The sequence below is a fragment of the Canis lupus genome, chromosome 22 (genome assembly GCF_011100685.1).
Source record: "Canis lupus familiaris isolate Mischka breed German Shepherd chromosome 22, alternate assembly UU_Cfam_GSD_1.0, whole genome shotgun sequence".
NCBI lineage: Eukaryota > Metazoa > Chordata > Mammalia > Carnivora > Canidae > Canis > Canis lupus.
In genome coordinates, this window is record NC_049243.1 from 2,583,212 (window position 1) to 2,605,789 (window position 22,578).

Sequence of the window (22,578 nt, forward strand, 5' to 3'; positions counted from 1 at the left end):
CCTTGCCTTATCCCAGCTATGCTTTGGGTATAAAAATTAGAAAGGTTTATGCCGTTAAGAATGCTTAATTAACACTTTTCTGAGTCCAAAATTGTAGTGTGGTTACAAGGTTAAACTAACGTAAATCTCTGTATTTGTAATTCAGTTGCCTTTCTCACCAGGAGATCTTTCTACCGAAGCTAACTTAGAAAGTCTGATTTTTATTCAATAAGAAAGGTAATCTTTCTCATTCTTTCATAGGGTTAGGAAAATGTATGCAGAACACAAAGTAGGTCTGCAGTAATACTGGTTTCTTTCCCTAGCATCCCTTCACAGAAAGGTTTGGCTAAATAGAGAGGACCCAAACAAATATATCTTCTTCCATAAATACAGTCTAGCTCATACTGATATGTTTTTGGGGTCAAGAAAATCCTCAACATCTAAAGCTTTTTGCCCTGGGTTTGTCTTTCTGAGTGTCAGAATTCTTTACATCAGCTCTATATTTATCAAATGTATATATTTCTTTTCTTCTACCCCCTTTCAAAAAATGTCAGACTATTATAAACTTGGTATGTTTCATTTTTTAGTTTTTACTAATTAAAACATCCACTTATCTGCACCAAAATATGTCATATGGTCCACCATTTACCTCAGCTTTAAAGAAAATAATCTATAAATTTTTAAAAGTTGGACTAAACGATTTAAAAAGGCTAAAACATCATTTATATGATTAATATTTAAGCAATTAATACTATTATCAATATTATAATTGATAATATTGATAATTAAATTTATCAAATTATACAGAAAGTACAAAGAAGAAAAACTCCTGTAATCTTACCATACAGGGAGACAGGCACTTGAAAGAAATGTTCCAAAAATTCTTTTGATATATATTCATTAAAAGTAACATTTTTCCTAATTATTAAAAAAAGCTAATTCTGTTCATATTCTTAATGTATAATCAAATAAATGAATGGCCTTCAATATTCAAATCCTCATTAAATAAAGACACTAATTAACAAGAATTTTTAATATTCCATTTGGGAAGGTAAAAAGAACAGAATGCAGCCTTTGAGTGTCCTAATCCCACGACTGATTTTGGTGCTCCTGCTATGAGCTTCCATAGAACCTTTCCTGTTCTTTTCCATCACAGCACTTCTCTATTTTATTGAATTCCTTAATTGTCTGTCTTACCTAGGAGACTGTAAACTTTGTGAGGGGCAGGGATAAGATTTATCTTACTCATCACTAAATCTTCAGTTTTGCAATAGTGACTGTACATATAAGTTCATAATAAGTTGCTAAATAAAAGAATGAGTTTAAAAAGACCTCCAACCTATATTCTATCTAAGGTAAACTATCAATTTTCTTTTTTTTTTTTAATTTAAATTCAATTAGCCAACCTGTTGTACATACTTAGTTTCCGAGGTAGTGTTCAATAATTTACCAGTTGCGTATAACACCCAGTGCTCATCACATCATGTGTCCTCCTTAATGCCCATCATCACGCAGTTATCTCAGCCCCCACATCCCCTCCAGCAACCCTCAGTTTGCTTCTTTATCAATTCAATTTTCTACATAATCCACACTACAGTACAATTAGTATGAATATATTAATGTTTATAATGAATCTGTTTGCCAAGGTTAAACGTATTTATTTTGTAAACATTTTCAGTAAAATGACTTGGAAAAAGGCTTTCTGCTTTTCAGTTAATCAGAAAAGTATTTGCTAACACCCTGCGCTAGGTTCAAATTTAAACCACACACTTTTATGCTTACAGCTTTTCACTCTAATATAATCTTCAGCAAAAATACCTTAAGCTAACTGATGAAGATTTCTTCCCCAAAAGATGAGAAGGCAGATATATGTGTACATGCTCCTGTGTGATTTTTCTAAAAAGTAGCAATGTGAACAAAGATATGAAGGGGGTATTGGCAAGAAATATGTAGAGACTAGGGTATCTACTAATCCTGGAATATTTGGAGTAGAAGATTTCTGGAAGTAAAGCTAGAAAGAAAGGTTGGAACCTGGACAGAGTGCCTCGAAAATTAGGCTAAGGGCACTATAAAAAATAGGAGAAGCAAGGTTTTTTGGTTTGTATTTACCATAGTAAAAAAAAAAAAAAGGGTACTGTTTTAAAAAGGCCAATCTCTGTAGTTGTAAAAATAAACATGCAAAAATGACACAGATCTTTCTGTAAATAAATTTGGATCCTAATCATTTTGGGACTAACGTTCTTAAAAGGCCATAAAACTACTTAGGTGTAATACATGCCTAAATGGATTTCTGTGACAAGTTTTAATGAAGTCTGGTTAGTAAGCATGGTTTTCCCCAGTTTATACATCTAGTTAGGCAGATTTGATCAAATCACATTATCTCCATCTCACTTAAGAGGTAATTGCTTCATATAGCTAGTTCTAAACTTACTAGCAAGTGAATTGTCAAGATGGATATTTCAAATCTAGAATGCACTAACTGCTCTCAACTTTATGAATGATAGTAAGGTTCTGCTATAAATAGTCACCAATAAAAACTGATATGGCCTAAAATGTAGTTAAAATACCGTGCATATGCAATGACAAGAAAAGTGGAATGACCTTTTACTATTAATTACCATAAAATATATTTGAATGTATCAAACATTTAAGAATACCTAATGTAACTTAATCCTGTGTGTGTGTATCTGACATACATAACTCCTTTGGGCCAAGATCATTGGCTGAAAAGCTCAAAAATCTAATTTTGTTGCAGGACAAAGAATAAGAATGGTGAGACACTAATCCCAAAGGGACAGGTGAAATGTTGCTTAGGAAAAGTAAGTAAGTATTTTTTTGGTAAGAAGAGAGGTGTAAGTTTCTTATATACAGCCCTTGTTTTATTTACTTGAAATGCTGTTTTTAATAGGAAGTACATTTAGAAGATTCAAAAATGAAAAATATCCATGGTGGTCTAGTGGTTAGGATTCGGCGCTCTCAAAAATGAAAAATGCAAAAAAGTATAGAGAGAAAACTTTCATTCCATCCTTATTCCCCATTTCATGTACCACCACTTCACAAATAAACACTATAATTACTTTTGGAGGATCTTTCAAGATTATTATTTTTTTGTACTCTGTGACATTTATTCATTACTTTCCAATATTGTATACAACTAAGCTATGGCCAATGAAATGTGAGAAGTGATCTGTACAATCTCCAGGGTATGTCTTTAAAGAAAGACGGTGTACCTCAAATCTCTTCTTCTCTTCCCCCTTTGTCTGGGACATAGACATGGTGGTAAGCCACCTTAGTTCATGCAGATGAGCACAATATCCTAGGGATGGCAGACCAAGACAGAAGTAATTTGGATCCCCGTACTACCTTTGGGGCAGAGAACTCAATACAAGCACTAACTGCCTGCCTCCGAACTCTAATTCATGTGAGAAAAAAGTTCTTATTATTTCCCTTAGTTTTCAATTGCTGTGTAACATTAGCACACATTTAGTGGTTGTAAAAAACACCCATTTATTAGTTCACAGGTCTGTAGTTCAGAAGTCTGGGCACAGTGTGACTGGGTTCTGTGCTCAGGGTTCACAAGGTGAAAATCAAAGTGGTGACCAGGGTGTATTTTCATCTGGAGGCTGGAGTCCTCTTCCAACCTCAAGTGGTTGGGGCAGAATTAGATTCTGTGGCTGTAGGACTAAGACCCTCATTTCATTGCTGATGTCATCTGGAAGCCACTCTCAGGTAGAGGCCAACCGCTTCCTTGCTATATGGCCCTTTCCTTAATCTCTTCCTTCTAGAAGAACCCAGTCCCTTTTTAAGGGCTCACCTGATTAGGTGAGGTTCAGCCCAAATCATCTCTCTTTTCTTGAAAGTCAACTGCACTGTGTAATATGCTTATCAGAGAAATAAAATTCATCCTATTCATGGTGTGTACAATAGAGGGCAATGCCCTTGAGGGCGATCTTGGACTTCTGCTGCCTACCACATCATTTACACTCTGCCTTCAGGTATCTTTTATACTTTTTTTTTTGTAAAAACTAAAATTAAATTTTTAGTATTTCCTTTTTGAAATTTGTGGTTAAAAATATAGATAATATTAACTATTTTCAAGTGCACAGCTTAGGGGTATTAAGAACACTTTTGTATGTGGGGCGCCTAGTGGCTCAGTTAGTTAAGCGTCTGCCTTTGGCTTGGGTCATCCCCCCCACATCAAGCTCCCTGCTCAGCACAGGTCTGCTTCTCCCTCCCCTTCTCTGTACAAATGTGTGCTCTCTCTCTCAAGTAAATAAAATCTTTTTTTTTTTTTTTTTAAAGAACACTGTTGTGCAATAATTACCGTCATTGAGGGGAAAAAAAAAATTACCACCACCCACCTCCAGAACTTTATCTTTCAAAGCTGAAACTCTGTACCCACTAAACAGTAACTCCTCATTTCCCTCCTGGCCCCCTAGCAATCACTAGTCTACTTTCTGTCTCTACCACTCTGACTAAGAGGATTTATACAGTTATTTGTCCTCAGTCACAAGAGGACTAGGGTATGAACCTCATATCTTAATACATATCGAAAAGGATTTGAAGAGGAATTGCCAGAGAAATAGGAGGAAAACCAGGAGAATATGTAAACTATAAAAGGAAAAGTCAAAAGAAAAATGTTCCAAGGAGGGAATAAAATACTGTGTCAAATCCTGAGGGAGAGGTTAACTTTGATGAGAACGAAGCCCACTCATATAGGCAATACAGAGGTTGCCGATGACCTTCACAAAAGTGTGACACAGTAATTCTCTAGAGGTAGTAGTATTTTACAATCACCATGGTTACTACCTGTTGTGGGTTATTTTTCCATGCTATGAGAATTCTAAAGTCAAGCTGAGATGTACAAAGCTAAATAAAATCAACACAGCCCAAACACAATCCCTTTGGATTCATCATAAAATAGGGTTTTAAGAAAGTATTTCAGGGAAAAACATGGGAAGTAAAGAAAAAAGAGACTACCTGTATGTTGCACATAATTATTTGAGGTCATTTTTTCAAACAAATATTTACTGACTGCCTATATTATGCCGGAATAGAATTCATTATAACTACGTATTTCCTTGTTTCATATGTAAAAGGTTAAAAATGTTAAGATTAAAAAAAATTTGAATGTTCAGTAAAGACAGTACGTCTTTTGGGCTAACAACGTAAGCGAATAAATAATGATGCTAATTCTAATAGAAGGCCAATGAAAATTTGATTTTAATAAAAATTTAACCATAATAATTTAGGTTGAAGTAGTATTTGAGAAATTAAGAACAGAGAGCAAAATTTTTCTTCTATACACATTATTTTGAGTTTTTTCCTCTTTGAAGGCTTCTATTTTGTTTCTCAGCATTTTTTTAAAAGATTTTATTTACTTATTCATGAGAATACACAGAGAGGAGAGAGAGAGAGAGAGAGGCAGAGACACAGGCAGAGGGAGAAGCAGGCTCCATGTAGGGAGCCCGATGTGGGACTTGATCCTCGGTCCCTAGGATCACGCCCTGGGCTGAAGGCGGCGTTAAAGGCGTTAAATCGCTAAGCCACCGGGCTGCCCTCTCAGCATTTTTTAAAATTTAAATTCAATTAATTAACATATAATGTATTATTGGTTTCAGAAGTAGAGGTCAGTGATTCATCAGTCTTATATAATACCCAGTGCTCATTACATCACCTGCCCTCCTTAATGCCCATCATCCCAGTTACCCCATCTCCCACCCCTCTTTTTTCTCCCCTTCAGCAATCCTGTTTTTTTCCTATGATTAGTCTCTTACAGTTTGTCTCCCTTTCTGATTTGTCTTTTTTTTTTTTTTCCTCTCTTCCTCTATGATCATCTGTTTTGTTTCTTAAATTCCACATATGAGTGAGATCCTATGATAATTGTCTTTCTCGGACTGACTTATTTTGCTTGCCATTTGCTACAACGTGGATAGAACTAGAGAGTATTATGCTAAGCAAAATATTTCTAATTTTCTATTACCTAGAATGTTATAACTATTTTTAAACAAAAATAACTTATCACATAAATGGTCATTTAATTTCAAAAGCTAACCAACCTCTCTCTCATGAAAGCATGTTACCATTTTCTTTTACTTAAACATACTTATTTTATAACCATTTAGTATTATATATTCAAAACGCAGCTTTAAAAATCAAACTAAACAGAAACTGTTCTAGATATGTGGTTCTAAGAGTTTAAAATCTGCTTAAAGATCCTTTAGCTTTTTCTACTTCTGATTCTAATTATTTAAAGCATCCAAATTCATTTTTCATTCTTGCTCTTAAAATTGCTTAATCTTTCCATCCTAAGTCAATCTCTTATCTTCATAATTTTCCACCTCGTAATCTACCTTTAATAAGTGGTTTCTTTCCTAAAAAGGAAATCAGGGTCACTTGAAGAAGAGAAAGAACTGCACCCAAAATAAATATTTTACATTCATATTTCTGTGTATTTATTAAAATGCCATTTTGTGAGGCCAGTTCAGAGATGACAGGTCCACTTAAGTCACTAACCAATAATAAAAAGTATCAGAGTGCAACAGGTTTATAAACACTGAAAAGTTAACACAAGCTATTTCACATATCTGTATTTCTGGGTCTTAATTTCTTTTTGCCATTACTCATTAAGAATTTTTTAATCAAGATTTTTGTCACTGATTTTTTTTTTTTTAAGATTTTATTTATTTATTCATGATAGTCACACAGAGAGAGACAGAGAGGCAGAGACACAGGCAGAGGGAGAAGCAGACTCCATGCACCGGGAGCCCAACGTGGGATTCGATCCCGGGTCTCCAGGATCGCGCCCTGGGCCAAAGGCAGGCACCAAACCGCTGCGCCACCCAGGGATCCCTTTGTCACTGATTTTTAAACTGGTTTAGATTTTCTACTTCCAGAAAAACAGTGATTTTATTCATTAGGAACATAAAGAATTGAGGACAACTGAATTTGCCTATATTTTCCTTTTTAGCAGAAATGTTGAAATTTTCTCTTAACTAAGTCATATATAAATATGGTTTTCCTCAAAAAGTAGCACTTAATAGCTTTTAGGGACAACCTGGGACTATTATGCAATGTACTCAGGATGAGTCATAGTCATTCACTTAACCTAAAATAGACTGGATTTATGAATGGATGATCTGTCATGATTCATTTTCACAAACAAGACCCAATAATGTTTCAAAACTAGTATTTTAAGCCTCTCTACTAGAACTGATGTTTTGTATTTGGGGGGAGGGATTATAAAGGGCAAAGTCTTTAATGTAATAATGTGATTTTCTACCAGTATGAAAAATAGTTACCTATGCTTTAGAGCATTTTCTAAGGGTGGTTAAGATTTTCTAAGTAGGGCATACTGGCTCAGTGGTTGAGTTCCTGCCTTTGACTCAGGCCATGGAGTCCTGGGATTGAGTCCTGCATTGGGTTCCCCGTAGGGAGCCTGCTTCTCCCCTCTGCCTGTGTCTCTGCCTGTCTCTCTGGGGGTCTCTCATGAATAGATAAATAAAATCTTAAAAAAAAGAAAAGAAAATATTTTCTAAGTAATATATAAAGGACCCTAAGTTTTCCATGGTTTAGTTTGCTAAATTGTAAAATAATGCCTACTCATATGGGGATAAGAATCCATGTGGTTTCTACTTGAGTTATTTGTAGTTTACGCAGAACCTAAAGAACTTGGGTAAGCTCAGTCAGATCTGTAGTGATGGAAAGTCAGTGGGCCAAAGATAATCGTGGTCTTATTAAAAAAAACTCTTAGAATACTGATCTATTACTAAAATATATTTAAAATATAGCCTACTAGCATACTTAAAAATACTACAAACTTGAGAGCTGGTGGAAACTTACTGAATCAAATCTGCACTTGCCCACTCTTATTTCCCATATGTGTAAAATAATGACCAGAATTTAAGTAATCTTCCCAAAGCTACAGAATCATAAAATTTTAGACTTGTGAAAAATCTTAAAAGGCATCAACTCCAACCATCCACTTGAAAGAAATTAAAACTCCTAATAGCATCATCAAGTGATGAGCCAGCATATGCATTACCACCTACAAAGATGGATGGGAACCGATTAGTCCTGACCCTTTTGACAGTTCTGTTTATCACAAAGTTCTTCCTCATACTGAGCTAAATCTGTTTTCCTATAAGTTCCACCCATTGGTCTAGAACCCAGCTTGACTTACTCCCAGACCTGTGCCTTTTACAAGGCACCATTAATTCATTCACATATTTTTGTTACTTATTTCTTTGAAGTTCTACTGTTGTGAATTTAGGAAAAAAAGTTATAGGTACAGTATTTCATGCTGCTACTTATAATAACTGCACCATATCTAAAACAATAGACATTTAACTTCTAATAAATTTCAGAGGTATTTTTATTTTTTTAATTTTTAAAAAATATTTTATTTATTTATTCATGAGAATACACAGAGAGGAGAGAGAGAGAGGCAGAGACACAGGCAGAGGGAGAAGCAGGCTCCATGCAGGGAGCCCAACATGGGACTTGATCCCAGGTCTCCAGGATCAGGCCCTGGGCTGAAGGTGGCGCTAAACCGCTGAGCCACCCAGGCTGCCCACAGAGATATTTTTAATACCTAATTCCTAATATATCTAATAAGAAGTCATGGGGTCTGAGGTACAGTTTGTATACACATGTCTTGGGGATTTCAGCTGTATCACAGGAAATCAACAAGGAGTCCTATTTGCATGACAACACCATCTTCCTCTTCTCTCCCCCAGAAAGACATCCTGAGAGAGAAGGGCTTTTGATTAGATGTGATGAGTGTAAGAGATTCAGACAAGCAGAGAAAAACAAGGCCAGGCACTCCCAACTTTTGGAAGTCAGAGAAATGACTCTTGGGTAACAGAGCTGGTATTAATGGGATACAGGGCTTATAAGTATTTAATAAAAACTGTATTTATTAAGGACCTCAAAAGTCATCTGGATGAGTTCAGGAGACTTGCTAAAAAATGGTCTGCAAAGGAGATAACAAATATGAAAGAGCAGACTAACTGCAAGGAAGACAGACATTTGGTTATACTCACCATGATCCCAGAACACACAGAGAAAGACAAAGTGGTATTTACTGGTTGGGACTAACCTTTCCTTACTTCAAAAACTCCTATAATGGCAGGAAGAGTTAGAATGAAGGGCAGAAGAGAGAGGGTGAAGATAGAAAAGCAATGATGAACAGGAGCAACAGCCAAGAGAAGAAAAAAGGGAACAAAGTGTCAGTAATAACTGCTCCAGGAGCAATGGTGCTAATCACTTCTTGGATGAGGTGACAGTGAAACCAACAAGGGTCAAATAAATCCCTACTGGGGTTTCCCATGCAGAATGGAAAGCAACATCAGTAGCAACAATGGTGAGAAAATATTAGTAACTGCTGAGAAGCTGTTCACAGCTACTTGGAAGCAAAAAGGAAAACAGCAGGACTCAGAGGTAGAGCCTGATGTCACATACTAACTCTAGGGGTGAAGAGGCTCAGAATCAACAAACTCTGAGACTGGTATGTTATTGGCTCCCCTAATTACAGTGAGATATGAGAAAGCAAAGGTTAATACCTCTAAACGAACTTGAATTCACTTGGACACCTTTTCTACACCTAGGAATCAGATAATAAGGGAACAAGCAGAAATCCAGGATGGTCAAATCATCAGCATCCCAGTATTATCTTTGATTCACTATTTACATACTTAAGTTAACATGTCCATGTTACTCTACAATCTTAACTGGTGCTCCTAGTGAAGACTCTGATGCACTAAAATAGTTCTAAGTAGAAAGTGTATTTTTAGTATATAGTAGTCAACAAGGCAAACAAGTATACCAATGTAAAGATATTTTAGCAGTTATTTTCAATAAATATTGACAGCATGCCTACTAACCTAAAGGCATTATTTTAGCACAGAGATGAAAAAGAGACAACTTCTATCATTAAGGAAACCAAATAGAAGAAGTTAATAATCCCTGAACACTAGTTAAATAAGATTTTATGTACCAAGACTAACACAGCATCATTGTTCCTGCCCCTATAAAATCCAGAAGGTTAAAGTGTCTCTTTCAAGTGTTTATTTCATTAGGAATAAGGATTAATAAATTAACTAGTTGGCATCTTGTTCATAGGTCTGTTTTGAGCAATAACCATCATTAGCTCAACTACTTCATGAAATATGCCCATCACAGACACACTTGTTAAACTGAAGACTCTCAGTCAAGGTACTCATTTCCAGAATTAACTAAAGAGACCTTAGTTTAGTTAACAGGTAATTTTGGAATCAAACAATCTTTAGTTGGAATAAATATTGGAGGGACACCTGGGTGGCTCAGCGGTTGAGCATCTGCCTTAGGCTCATGTTGTAATCCCAGGGTCCCAGGATCGAATCCTGCATCAGGCTCCCCACAGGGAGCCTGCTTCTCCCTCTACCTGTGTCTCTGTCTTTCTCTCAGTATCTCTCAAGACATACTCAATCGTCTTTTTTACGCAAGAATTACTTCCATAATACCACTCAACAGTGCACGAGCACATACAATGATGGGACTCAGGTAAAATAAATCAAGGACTCCATTTTTATAGAGTCATAATTTTTCGACAGTTCTTCCCTGTCAAAATTTGCTTCCCTATAACTCTTACCTGTTAGTCTAAATTTTGCCCTCTAAAGGTGCAGAGAACAATATCTTCAAGTCATAGCTATCTTCTGGATTAAACAACCTTCAAGTATTTTTATAGTCTTTTACAAGAATAATTTCTTAACACTGCCCTCTCCTGGTTACTCACCTGGGTTCAATCTCTGTCAATATTTCAAAAATGTTAAAAGGATACCACTTAACCAAAATAATATGCCATCTGTTTTGAACTATATATATATATATATATATATTTTCTTGCAGTAAGATTTCATTTGTTTTCAATTTTGCAAACAAGATTCAATATGTGACTCATACTTAGCTCTAGTTCTACTAAAATAAACAAGTGCTATTCATAAAGATTTCCCTTCTTGTACTGTAGTGGATACTGTCATTTGTTTTGGTGCACAGATTATGAAACTCCTTTGTATGCTGGAGGAATCACCTTGGTGCAAGGTAAAGACCACTGGTCCTACGGGTGCTAATATCCTAGAAGGTGGGTAGCACAAGATTCCTGTTGCAGAAGTGGCACCTGTGCTGTAAGCAAGTAATATTGTGTTCTCAGCAAAGAAAGGACACAGGTACAATCTTGGCATTGATGATGCCTTCCTGATCAGACAGGTTTTATAGCATGGTTTGGGGGGCACTGTTCCTGAAGCTTAGCTTTGAGTCTGGTTCTTTAGTCTTCCCAAAGATTCTAGAGACACAGAATATCATTTCCTTAATCATAGTAAAAAATTTTGAAACAATCATAGATTTATTTTAAAAAGGCTGCATGTCCAGCTGGCACAGAGAACTTTCTTCCTAGGGCACCTGGGTGGCTTAGTGGTTGAGCTTCTGCCTTTGGCTCAGGTTGTGATCCCAAGGTTCTGGGATCGAGTCCCATCTCCCTCTGCCTATGTCTCTGCCTCTCTGTGTCTCTCATGAATAAATAAATAAAATCTTTATACACGCACACACACACGAACTTTCTTACCTAACCATTTGAAAGAAAGATGCTGACATGATGACCCATCAGTTATAGAGTATGTTAGTATGCATTTCCTATAAACCAGGACATTATCGATATAACAATACAATCGTCAAAACCAGAAAATTAACACCGCTACCTTATTACTATCTGTTATGGACCGAATTGTATCTTCTAAAAAAAGATATGCTTAAGTACCACTACCCTCAGAATATAACTTTATTTGGGAATGGGGTCATTGCAAATTAAAATTAGTTAAGATGAAAGACGAAGTCATGTTGGAGCAGAGTGTGCCCTTAATCCAATATGGTATCCTTATAAGAAGACAGCCATATGAGACACAGAGAGACTGGGAGAATGATATGTGGAGAAGGAAACAGATTAAAGCAATACGTTTAAAAGCCAAGAAATTAAAAGAATTGCTGGTCATCACCAGCAACTAGGAGAGGCATGAATTCTCCCTCAGAAGGAATCAATCCTGCTGACACCTTGATCTTAGACTTCTAGCTCTAGAACTATGAGACATTAAATTTCTGTTGTTTTAACCCACTCAGTTTCTTATGGCAGCCCTAAGAAACTAATAAACCATCTAATTTCCAAATCCCATTCAAGATTCACCAATCGTCCTAATAATAGGCAAAAGCATCTAGTTCAGAATCACATGTTGCATTTAGTTGGCATGTTCCTTTAGTCACTCAGCCTGAACAGTTTCTCAGTCTTTCCTTGACTTTTACAATCTTCACTTTTGAAGATTATGGGTTATTTTGTAGAATGTCTCTTGATTTGGGTTTGTCTATTATTTCTTTGCATTTGGATTCAGATAGTCTATTTGTGGCAGAAATATCACAGAAGTGACATCATGTTCTTCTTAATGTATCATTATCATGGAGCACACGTGACATATGTCTTCATTCATTTTGAGCACTTCTTTCTTTTTGGAATACTAATATGTTCTATAGTCTCATCTTGTACTTTCTCTGTCCCCGACCCAGAGTCAAGAATGTCTGATATTTCAGATTCAGTTTCCACAGGATTCATTCTAATTTCTCCCCTCTTCACATCTAAAACTCCTTAGATAGTAAGATACTCAGCTATCATTAATATAACTGTTTCTTTGATTAGTCCCCTGTGTATATAATCAATCTTCTATGTCTGCCACCATTCCTGCCCTGGCAGAGGTTGTCCTAACTCCACTCTGTCTCCCAGAATGGATGGCCTTATCCCACTCAAGCCTCCAACTCCCCCTGTTGAGCCTGGCTCACCCCCCACAACCCCTACATTGATGTCCTTCTCACCTTGGCTCCATGTCATCAGACACAAGCTCTAACACCCAGTCCTGGACCACCCGCTCCACTTTTTATCACATTTGGGCTCTGACTCCCCACATGAGGCCATTCTACCCCTCAGTCCACAACTGTGGACTACCTCCTTACCCCGGTTGGGCTCTGAAAATTGATTCCAGAATATTCTTCTATGGGGATGCCCTCCTCACCCCACTCAGGTTCTCATTTTCTAATCCAGGGTGTCCCATGTGTGGAGGGAGACTTCCTTGGGCTTTCATATATCTTGCCATGCCAGATAGATACTCTCCTCACCATGCTCAGGATCTGATTCTCCTTGCTGGACCCCATCCCCTACCTTCCATGTAGATATCCTCCTCACCTCATTTGGACTCTGACACCTCAAACCAAGTCCCTCCTATCCTATGAATGCCCTCACACTGCTTGGGCTCTGACTCTTCTGGATGACTGTCTCTACTGTATGGACACTTTCATCATTCTGCTGGGGCTATGACACCCCATGCCAGGCTGTCCCTCTGTGGAGGCCCTCCACATTCAGCGGCAGGCTGTCCTCTGTGTAGGTGTCTTTTTTACCTGACTTGAGCTTTAACTCTCTCCTAAGGACCACCTCCAGCAAGTAAATTGTCTGACCCTACTGAAGCTCCAACAACACATGTCAGTCTATCCCTCCACACAGATGATCTGTTTGAGCTGTGACTCCTTATGTCAGATTGCCTTCACATGTAGGTACTCTCACCTTATCCTGGCACCAATTCCCTACACTGGGCTGCCCCACTGTATTTTTTACTTCTTTATCCTGCTGAGATTCTTACACCTCACACCAGGCCACTCCTTCTTATTGATACTCTCATCAGTCTGCTTAGACTACTCTGAGTCCCTTTACCAGGATACCTTGCGTGAATTCTCTCCTCACTCTGGGCTCTGACTCTCTGAATTAGGCTGTTCCCATATGTGATGAATTCTTTGCCCAATTTAGGCTCTGACATCCCACTCTGGGGCACTGCAGCTCCTCTCCCTCCTCACCCCTCAGACATCAATGCAGTGTTGCTACAGACTAAATGTATTCCTCCAAAGTTTGTATGTTGAAATCCTAATCCAATGTGATGGTATTCAGAGGTAGGGCCATTGGGAGATGATGAAATCATGAGTGGAGCATTCAAAAATGGGATTAGTGCCCTTATAAAGAAAACCCAGAGAGCATCCTTGCTTCTTCCTCTGAAAGAGGGCTCTCACCAGAACCAAATCATGCTGGCACCCTGACCTCAAACTTCCCCAGACTCCAGAATAGTGAAAAATAAATTTCTGTTGTTTATAAGCCACCTAATCCCTGGTATACAGTTATGGCAACCCTATGAACTATGACAAGTGTTTATATTGTTCTGCACCACCTAATTGCTTTGAGACTGAACCATCATACAGGAAAGAAGAGGAAGAGTCTCAATATTATCTTAAGAAATTTCTTTTGTGTTTAATAGACAGAAGTCAGTTTCAAAAAGGAACTCTAATACATATTTATACATTGCGGGTGCACCTAAATTTCAAACCGAAATGTAAAACTTTGTATTTATTCCTATTACATTTTATCCTCTTGGTTTTGACCTATCATTTCAATATATTCTGATTTCTTAGGCTCGACATTTATTGTTATTAGATGTATCTTGGTACCTTTCTGACACCTGAAAATCTTATAAACATGTCATTTATTGTGTCAAACCTATTGATTAAAGAAAGACAGGGTACCTGGGTGGCTCAGTCGTTTAAGTGTCTGCCTTCGGCTCAGGTCATGATCCCAGGGTCCTGGCGTTGAGCCCTGTGTAGGGTTGCCTGCTTGGCAGGGAGTATGCTTCTCCCTCTCCCACAATCCCTCCCCCCTGCTCATGCTCTCTCTCTCTCAAATATCTTAAAGAAAAAAAAAAAAAAAAGATTTCTGAAACAAAAAAAAGACAAAGAAGGCCCTAGAGGATGAAGTCCTGGAATACAATGTTAAGACAAAGCTTTAGACTGGCATTGGGTTAGTGATCAAATTTCATCTTTCTGTAAGGACATATAAGAAAATCCATCAAATAAGTTTGAGGAAATAAAGAGTGCTAGCTTACAGACTTTTGTCTTAAAAGACAAATAATGAATGACTGGATGAAGAATAAAAAGTCTTCATTGCTGCTAAAATATAATTGTGAAAGCAATGTTGCAAAATATTTCATTAAAATGTAGATCTGGTTAATTCATGATCAGCATAATTAGGGGTTATATGTCTGATGCAGGTCTTGGATTCTAGGAATGTGCAGATATAAATAGTATGTCCAAAAAAAGTATAATTTAATAATAATAATCTCTAGTTATGTTCCAAGTTTTACATGATGAACACAAACACACAGCCTATTTACACAAACAAGTGTAAGACAAGATGTAAAAATAATAAATCACTTAATATAATCTGACATAATAATATGATAGAGCTGGAACTCAAAGCCAGGTACCATGTGCTTAACTACTCCCCTATTAGGTTAATAAAATGAAACAGTCATCAATATCGTTGCTTATCTTCCTAAAATATATAATTTGAAGGGCCAAGGTATGTAAAAACTATTTAGGCATAGCTGGTTTGTATATTCTTTTTGCTTTTTTCATAATTTTCTTTTGCATATAGTAGCATGGAATCACACCAAAGTACAAGTTCCATAACAAAACAAAGCCATTAAATATTTAATAAGTTCTTATTCTTTGGCCTTATTTATTCTTTTTGAAGAGTCATAAAACAGAACAAAAAAGCAAGCCATAGATGCCTTTCAGGAAGGAGGGTTTTCAGAAAAAAATTGTCTATAAACATTCCATTTGCTTGGCACACAGAAAACGGTCAAGAAACATTAGTTCTTTCTCTTCCTCATTCAACTTCATTAAACACTCTATATGTGCTGAATGCTATGCAAGGCACCGGGGCTACAAACACACGTAAAATGTAATTTCTACCCTCAATTATTTCTGTATGGGCATCCAGAAGTAGGAGAGGAGAGAAACTGAAGAAAGACCTTGTCTGCAAACACTTCACAGAACAGATGATGTCTGATGGATAGTACCAATTTATCACCATTAAAAGCCAACTCTACAAAGGGATCTAGTCATACTCTCTGTGAAATAAGCTTCCAGGACCTTCCCAGTAACCCAAATTCAGAAACCTTGCCTAATTCTCTATTCTTCATACTTCCCCACTAAACAAGACTAAGATGGGCAGTCTTTAGCATATATTACAAAGACTTATTAATACTAAACCTGAAGATTTACTCTTTCAATAAATTTTTACTTTCTTATATACAATTACCAGGCAAGAGTGAATTAATTTTCATAATACCTATCATCATACAAAATAATCTGTTGAAATGAAATCAAAACATTTCATGAAGAAAACATAAAACATCAAATTGTTAGATCAGTTTCAAAATACCTTTTAATAGAAAAAAGAGTCAAGATCATACTCTGATTTCAAAAGAAATAATGCATTTGTGCTGAAAGCAATAGTGGTTTAGAATGGGGAAAATGAGGTATGGGTCAGAATCACGCAGTATAAATAAACCTAACCGATGAGAAGAATGGCAACTGGAAAGTTCTAAGAGGCAAGGAACTATACTTTTAGATATTTAAGAGTAATGTAGGATCTAAAAGGACATGAAATAAGATAAAGAGTAAGGGAAGACAGACATTAGATTCTGGATAAGACTCAGAAAAAATGGCATGGAATAATAAAAAAATGATCGAATCCAATGAACAAAGTGCGTTCTTTTCATTAAACATATGAAACATATTTTGAAAAACAAATATTAAAAAGTTCTGTTTCTGGCTCTTAACAATTTATTTCCTTCCTTTTTCTTTTTTAGGAGTAGAAGGAAGAGACAGAAGCTCTGCACTGCCTTTAGAAGAGTATTTGTTTCATTTTATTGCAAGGAAGACATCAATCTTACCAAACTGTAAACTAGATGTTAACTCTCCAGCAAAATCTCCTTCGATGGCTCTTTCTCACCTTTGCAATAAAGTTAAAGTTCTTAGTATGGCAGTCAAGTCATTTCAAGATCTGTCTACATTTTCTGATTCATCTCCATCTATATGGAGATTTTTATACAACATTTTTGCAAATCTGATCTGTTTGCAGTTATTCAAAAAAGTCAAGCTATTCTTTCCTTCTGTTGCTTTTATACAGTTTCCTTTCTAAAATGCTTCGAGATCCTTTTGTCATTTGGCCAACTGTTATTTTCCTTAAAGACAGATCACACATCACTTTCTCCTTGACAGGTTTTCTTCATGACATATCACTTTGCATCACAGATGCTTCTACAACACCTTATGCGTAACTCTAGTAGTTCATTTCATACTGTAATACAACTATTAATTCCCCCCCTTCTTCTCTACTACTTTGTGTTCCTGAATGGCAGGAAGTGTGTCTTAGTTTTCTTTGAAGCCTCAACATCTGAATACCTCAGGAGACAATTAGTAAATTCACGAAAAAACAAAAACAACAATTTGTCTCTCCAAGAAGTATGCTATAGTAGAAAAAGTATTATATTGAACTCTGCCTAAAAGTATTATTATATTGAACTTTGACCAATACTCTTTGGGTATTGGAAATTATTCATAATTGGAAATTATGAACTTCCAATAAAATAAGGGGATCACCTAGATCTCTAAAGTTCCTTGTGATTTCTGTTAACCTTTTTGTTTTATAAATTCTTGACAGATAATAAAAATAAAAAGAATAGTCTTTAATTCAAATGCTTACTAATTTACACTGGATTTATCTAAGTTTTTTAGGTTTTACTGCAGAGGTTTTCTTGGTCTAGTGGCTGTGAAGAGAAAAGTTTTCCTAACTTGATAGCATTAGAGTCAAGGGTCTTATTTTACTCTGAGCTTCACTGGCTTATGATTTTCCTCCCTTAAGATTTTCTCTTTTTTATCTTCTGCTTCTGCTTCTATTTCTACTCTCACCTTTTACCTAGCTCTAGAACTAGTTCAGGAAGATGTCTGCCACATAACAGAAACTAGTGATAGCACAGGGAAAGAAAAGGAGAAAATGAGCTCCAGGAGTCATTAGTCTTTTCTCGTCCTGTCTTCTCTTGTTTCGAGGGAGGGCACACTGGTCTTTACAAAAACTTTACCCCAGTCCCCTGTTCACTAATACCCCTTCCACCTTCATCCCGGCTTTTAATTAAAAAAAAACAAACCATAAAAACATAAAAAGGGGAGTTTTTTTACTTTCTTTCAGGTTCCCTTTATCCTTATGCTATCCTGTGTTTTTAAAAACTGCCCAGGAATTTTTTAAAAGTCTCCACTCTTAAAATCCATAATACAAAGAGGAATCTCCCTTTCCTACTAAAGCAGAGAAATGTGTCCCTGCTTAAAAATAACTTCACATGGTAGTCAGTTCCTACTACTAAGAGACTGTTAATACTATAGGCATATTGTAAATTAGTATTTTTGATCCTGACTGAAGGGATAATTACTATATAAAAATCAGTTTAATTGATTTTATAAGTGAAGAGATTCACAAATTACAGTTACAAATTAACTTTTTAAAATAGAATTTATTTAAAATTCGAAGTCTGGTTATGCAACTGCGATTAATGATTTTTGTATTTTAAGTCATACTGTAACAGTAATGAGTATCCTCATTTGCAGATGTGTTTGAAAAGACCAATGTTAGTTAAAATGCTTCCATCATAAACAGTATTTATTGAAAAGATTTTGAAGAAATGTACAAATAAACCTAAGATGTATGCTCTATTAGAAACTTACATTCTAAAAGATATCCAGTATAAAAATGAAATTAGTTTATAAAAACCTAATTAGCAAGTAAAGATAGGCAAAGTTTACTATATTGCTTCTAAATTCTACTACCAGTTTCTTTTAAGCTCATAATATGTGGACTCTTCCTATTTGTGTGTGAAGTTACCTTAATTGATACATAGAAGATTTAAATTGACTTAGAGAATGGAAAGCACGTAAGATTTGGATGGCAGACTAAAAGTTTTAGTTTTAATTACTGAGCTAATTACTCCTCTGGAAGGACTAAGGCCTACTGCTCCTTTGATTGAATAGATTAGACTATCCAAGTAAGATGGAGGGGTACCATAAATCCTGGTTTACCTGGGACAATCTTGGCCTGATAACAGTTGTTTCAGAGTAGTTGCCAAGATCCTCTTTCACTCTCAGAAGTATCACAGTTTGGATGATAAAGCATATGATCACTCTACTTCTAACATGCTCTTTTTTTCTTTTTTAAGATTTTATTTATTTACTCATGAGAGACACAGAGAGAGAGAGAGAGAGAGCGGGAGAGAGAGAGAGACAGAGAGAGAGGCAGAGACACAGGTAGAGGGAGAAGCAGGCTCCATGCAGGGAGTCGGACGTGGGACTCTATCAGGGTCTCCAGGATCACACCCTGGGCTGAAGGTGGCGCTAAACCTCTGAGCCATCCGGGCTGCTGTAACATGCTCTTTTCAAATTAAAGCAACAACTATTAGGTACCCAAAATGTGGAAGGCCAAGAACTAAAAGGGATACAAAGAAATTTAAGAAATGGTATCTGGCCTCAAAGTGCTTATGACTTAGTTGGAGACTGAATAAACATTTCAAGTTAAGCATACAAAATTCAAATAGCTTAAAAAATATAACTAGAACAAGTACTACAAGAAAGCACAGAGTTACTTGTTAAATGAATGGCACAATAATTAGTTAGGGGTTTCACAGGATGTAACGGTCACTTTCTATTAAACACCACCACAGAATTCACCACCACCATTTGCTGAGTGCACTGTTTGTGCCAGGCTGGGTTTGGAGTCCTTGACATGCATATTAGTTAACCCTCACAATCATCCTAAGACATGTAAGACACTATTCATAAGGAAAGGAATTTTACTGATGAGAAATGTACCTGATAGAGGCTAAATAACAAGTAGAAGTTCTAACTAGTAAGTTAGCAGAGTTGGGATTTAAACCCAGGTTTTCTTTTTCTTTTTCTTTTTTTTTAAGATTTATTTATTTATTTATAAATAAATAGACATAGAGAGAGAGAGAGAGGCAGAGACACAGGAGGAGAGAGAAGCAGGCTCCATGCTGGGAGCCCGACGTGGGACTCGATCCCGGGACTCCAGGATTGCACCCTGGGCCAAAGGCAGGCGCTAAACCGCTGAGCCACCTAGGGATCCGCTAAACCCAGGTTTTCTAATACCAAAGTCAGTGATCTTTTTACATAGGGTGGTGGTTCTTCACTCTGGGTGCTTTTACTCCCAAAGGACATATGGTAGTATCTGGAAACATTTTTGTTTGTCATAAATGTGGTGGTGGGGGTGGCTATTGACATTACAAAAAATTTTTTTACAGATAAAATCTGAATGCAGTCTTGAAGCAGTGGTAGAATTTGGATAGGGTAGGGATGGTGAAGATAAGGGCAGATTCTAGATAAGAACAGTACAAAAAGTACAAGACAGTTCAAGAAGACAGTGACTGAGCCAACTTAGCAAGATAAAGGGACACAGTATTAAAGGGAAAGTGAAAGCAAGACTAAAAAGATACAATAATTTTTTTAAAAGACTAAGGAACCTGAACTGGATTCACCATAGATTTTTGAGAAGGGGAATGTAAGATTAATTAAGAAACCAGGGAAAAGAGACTAATTAGGATGCTATTGGAATAATCAAGTTGTAAGGTATTCAGAGTTTGTGGTAGGTGTGGGGGTGGTAGTGAGAAAGAAAGGAAGAAAAATCATAAGCATTTAATCTTTTATGTATCATAAATTTTTATCATCTCAAAGGATAACAAATTAGTATTCTTACCTGTAATGCACTGAAACTGTCCATCTTCTCTTCTTATTGTAAATGCCTCCCCTGGGTTAACTTGTACCAGAATAACCTTAAAATGAAAGAAAGAAGTATTAAAACAAAACAGTAAAATAGAGCAAATAATAACAATCAAAATAGGGCAAATCAGTATAACAAAATACTAAATGTTGCTAGGAGAACAGATTTGAGCTATATAACCTTATGAAAATAGGAAGGAACACATATTTTACATATTTGTTAAAAAAGTATTACTTTACTTTTGTGTAGGTCAGAGTCAGACTTAAGCCAAAAGTAAGGGAATAAAAAAATACAGTGACACACTTTTACTGGAAAGTTAATCAGCTTTACTCTGAAACAAAGATGGAGTCAAACCACAGAATATTTGGTTCAATAGTTGCTAAAGATTCATCTTTTAAAGATAAAGAATAAACTGATAAGTAGAACTTGAGATGAGCATACCTGAATTAGTAGGACATTTCAAATTATGTTAAATTAATCCCACCTTTTTAAGTAGTTTTCTTTTCATTATATAGGTCATACATTCTAGATTTAGCACATCTGAAAAACAGAAAACTGGAAAAAACATCTGAAGTCCTTTTATCCTATGTTAAACACTGTTAACATTTTGATAAATTTCCTATCTTGTTCCCTATGCATAGACTTTATTTCCCCCCTTAAACATACATATAAGGTCTCCAATTTGGTATCTTTTGAAGTTTAGTATTAAAAAAAAAAAAAGACTTTTCCATGCTATTAATCACTCCAAGTACTTCATCAAATGGCCATACCATAAACTACTTAACCATTCTCTTAATGTAAGGAATTTAGGTAGCTTTCAATTTTTTCCATTATTGTAAACAATGTCAAAGTGAGCAATTTGTATGTAGTTTTCTCCTCTTTGATCCATTTCCAGTTAATTTTTGTGAGTGGTGCTTAAGGTGAGGGTCTATTTTCATTATTTTACATGTGAATATCCAATTGTCCCAGCACCATTTATTGAAGAGACTGTTTTTTCTGCATTGTTCTTGGCTCCCTTGTCATATGTTAGCTGACCATACATGTATGGGTTTACTTCTGGGCTCTTGATTCTCTTCCACTGGTCTATGTTTCTGTTTTTGTGCCAGAATCATACTGTTTGATTACTACAGCTTTATAATACAGCCTGAAATCAGGAAGTGTGATGCTGCCCACTTCATTCTTCTTTTTCAGGATTGTTTTGGATATTCAAGGGTGTTTTGTGGTTCCATATACATTTTCAGAGTGTTTTTTCTTTGATAAAAAATGCCATTGGAATTTTGATAGGGATCGCAGTGAATCTAAAGATGGCTTTAGGTAGTATGGATATTTTAACAACACTAATTCTTCCAATTCTCAAACATGGGATACCTTTCCATTTATTTGTGTCTTCTTTGATTTCTTTCATTAATGTTTTGTAGTTTTCAGTGTAGAGATCTTTCACCTCCTTGGTTAATATTTCAGGCAGACTGAAAAACCCTTACACTTCAAGGGAAGTAGGTAAGAAGAAAAGTAGGGTGAATGGAAAACACAAAATAAATTGTTAGAAATAATCCAAATATATTAATAAAATAAATACAGATGGACGAAGCTTGCATATTAAAAAGAGAGAAAATAAAATTAGATTTAAAAAAGTTACAGAGAGGGGGTGCCTGGGTGGCTAAGGTTGTTATCTGGGAGTCCCGGGATTGAGCCCCATGGTCTGGCTCCACTTAGTGGGGAGTCTACTTCTCCCTCTTTCACTGCCCCTCACCCTGCTTATGCTCTTTCTCTGTCTTGTTCTTCTCAGATGAATAAATAAAATCTTTAAAAAGGCAAAAAAGTCAGAGAGAAAATGCCAAACCCACAATTTTGGTGGTCTATTTTAA

At 36.2% G+C, this 22,578-nt stretch overlaps 1 protein-coding gene across 3 annotated transcripts in view; it reads right to left on the reverse strand.

Moving 5' to 3' along the window:
- Positions 1 to 22,578, reverse strand: part of FNDC3A (fibronectin type III domain containing 3A) — a 176,047-nt gene that overhangs the window by 91,957 nt on the left and 61,512 nt on the right. For all 3 annotated transcript variants that reach the window (XM_038569476.1, XM_038569474.1, XM_038569475.1), the window contains exon 3: positions 20,690 to 20,765. In XM_038569476.1, coding sequence (XP_038425404.1) covers positions 20,690 to 20,765 — 76 coding nt within the window. The remainder of the gene's footprint in view (positions 1 to 20,689; positions 20,766 to 22,578) is intronic.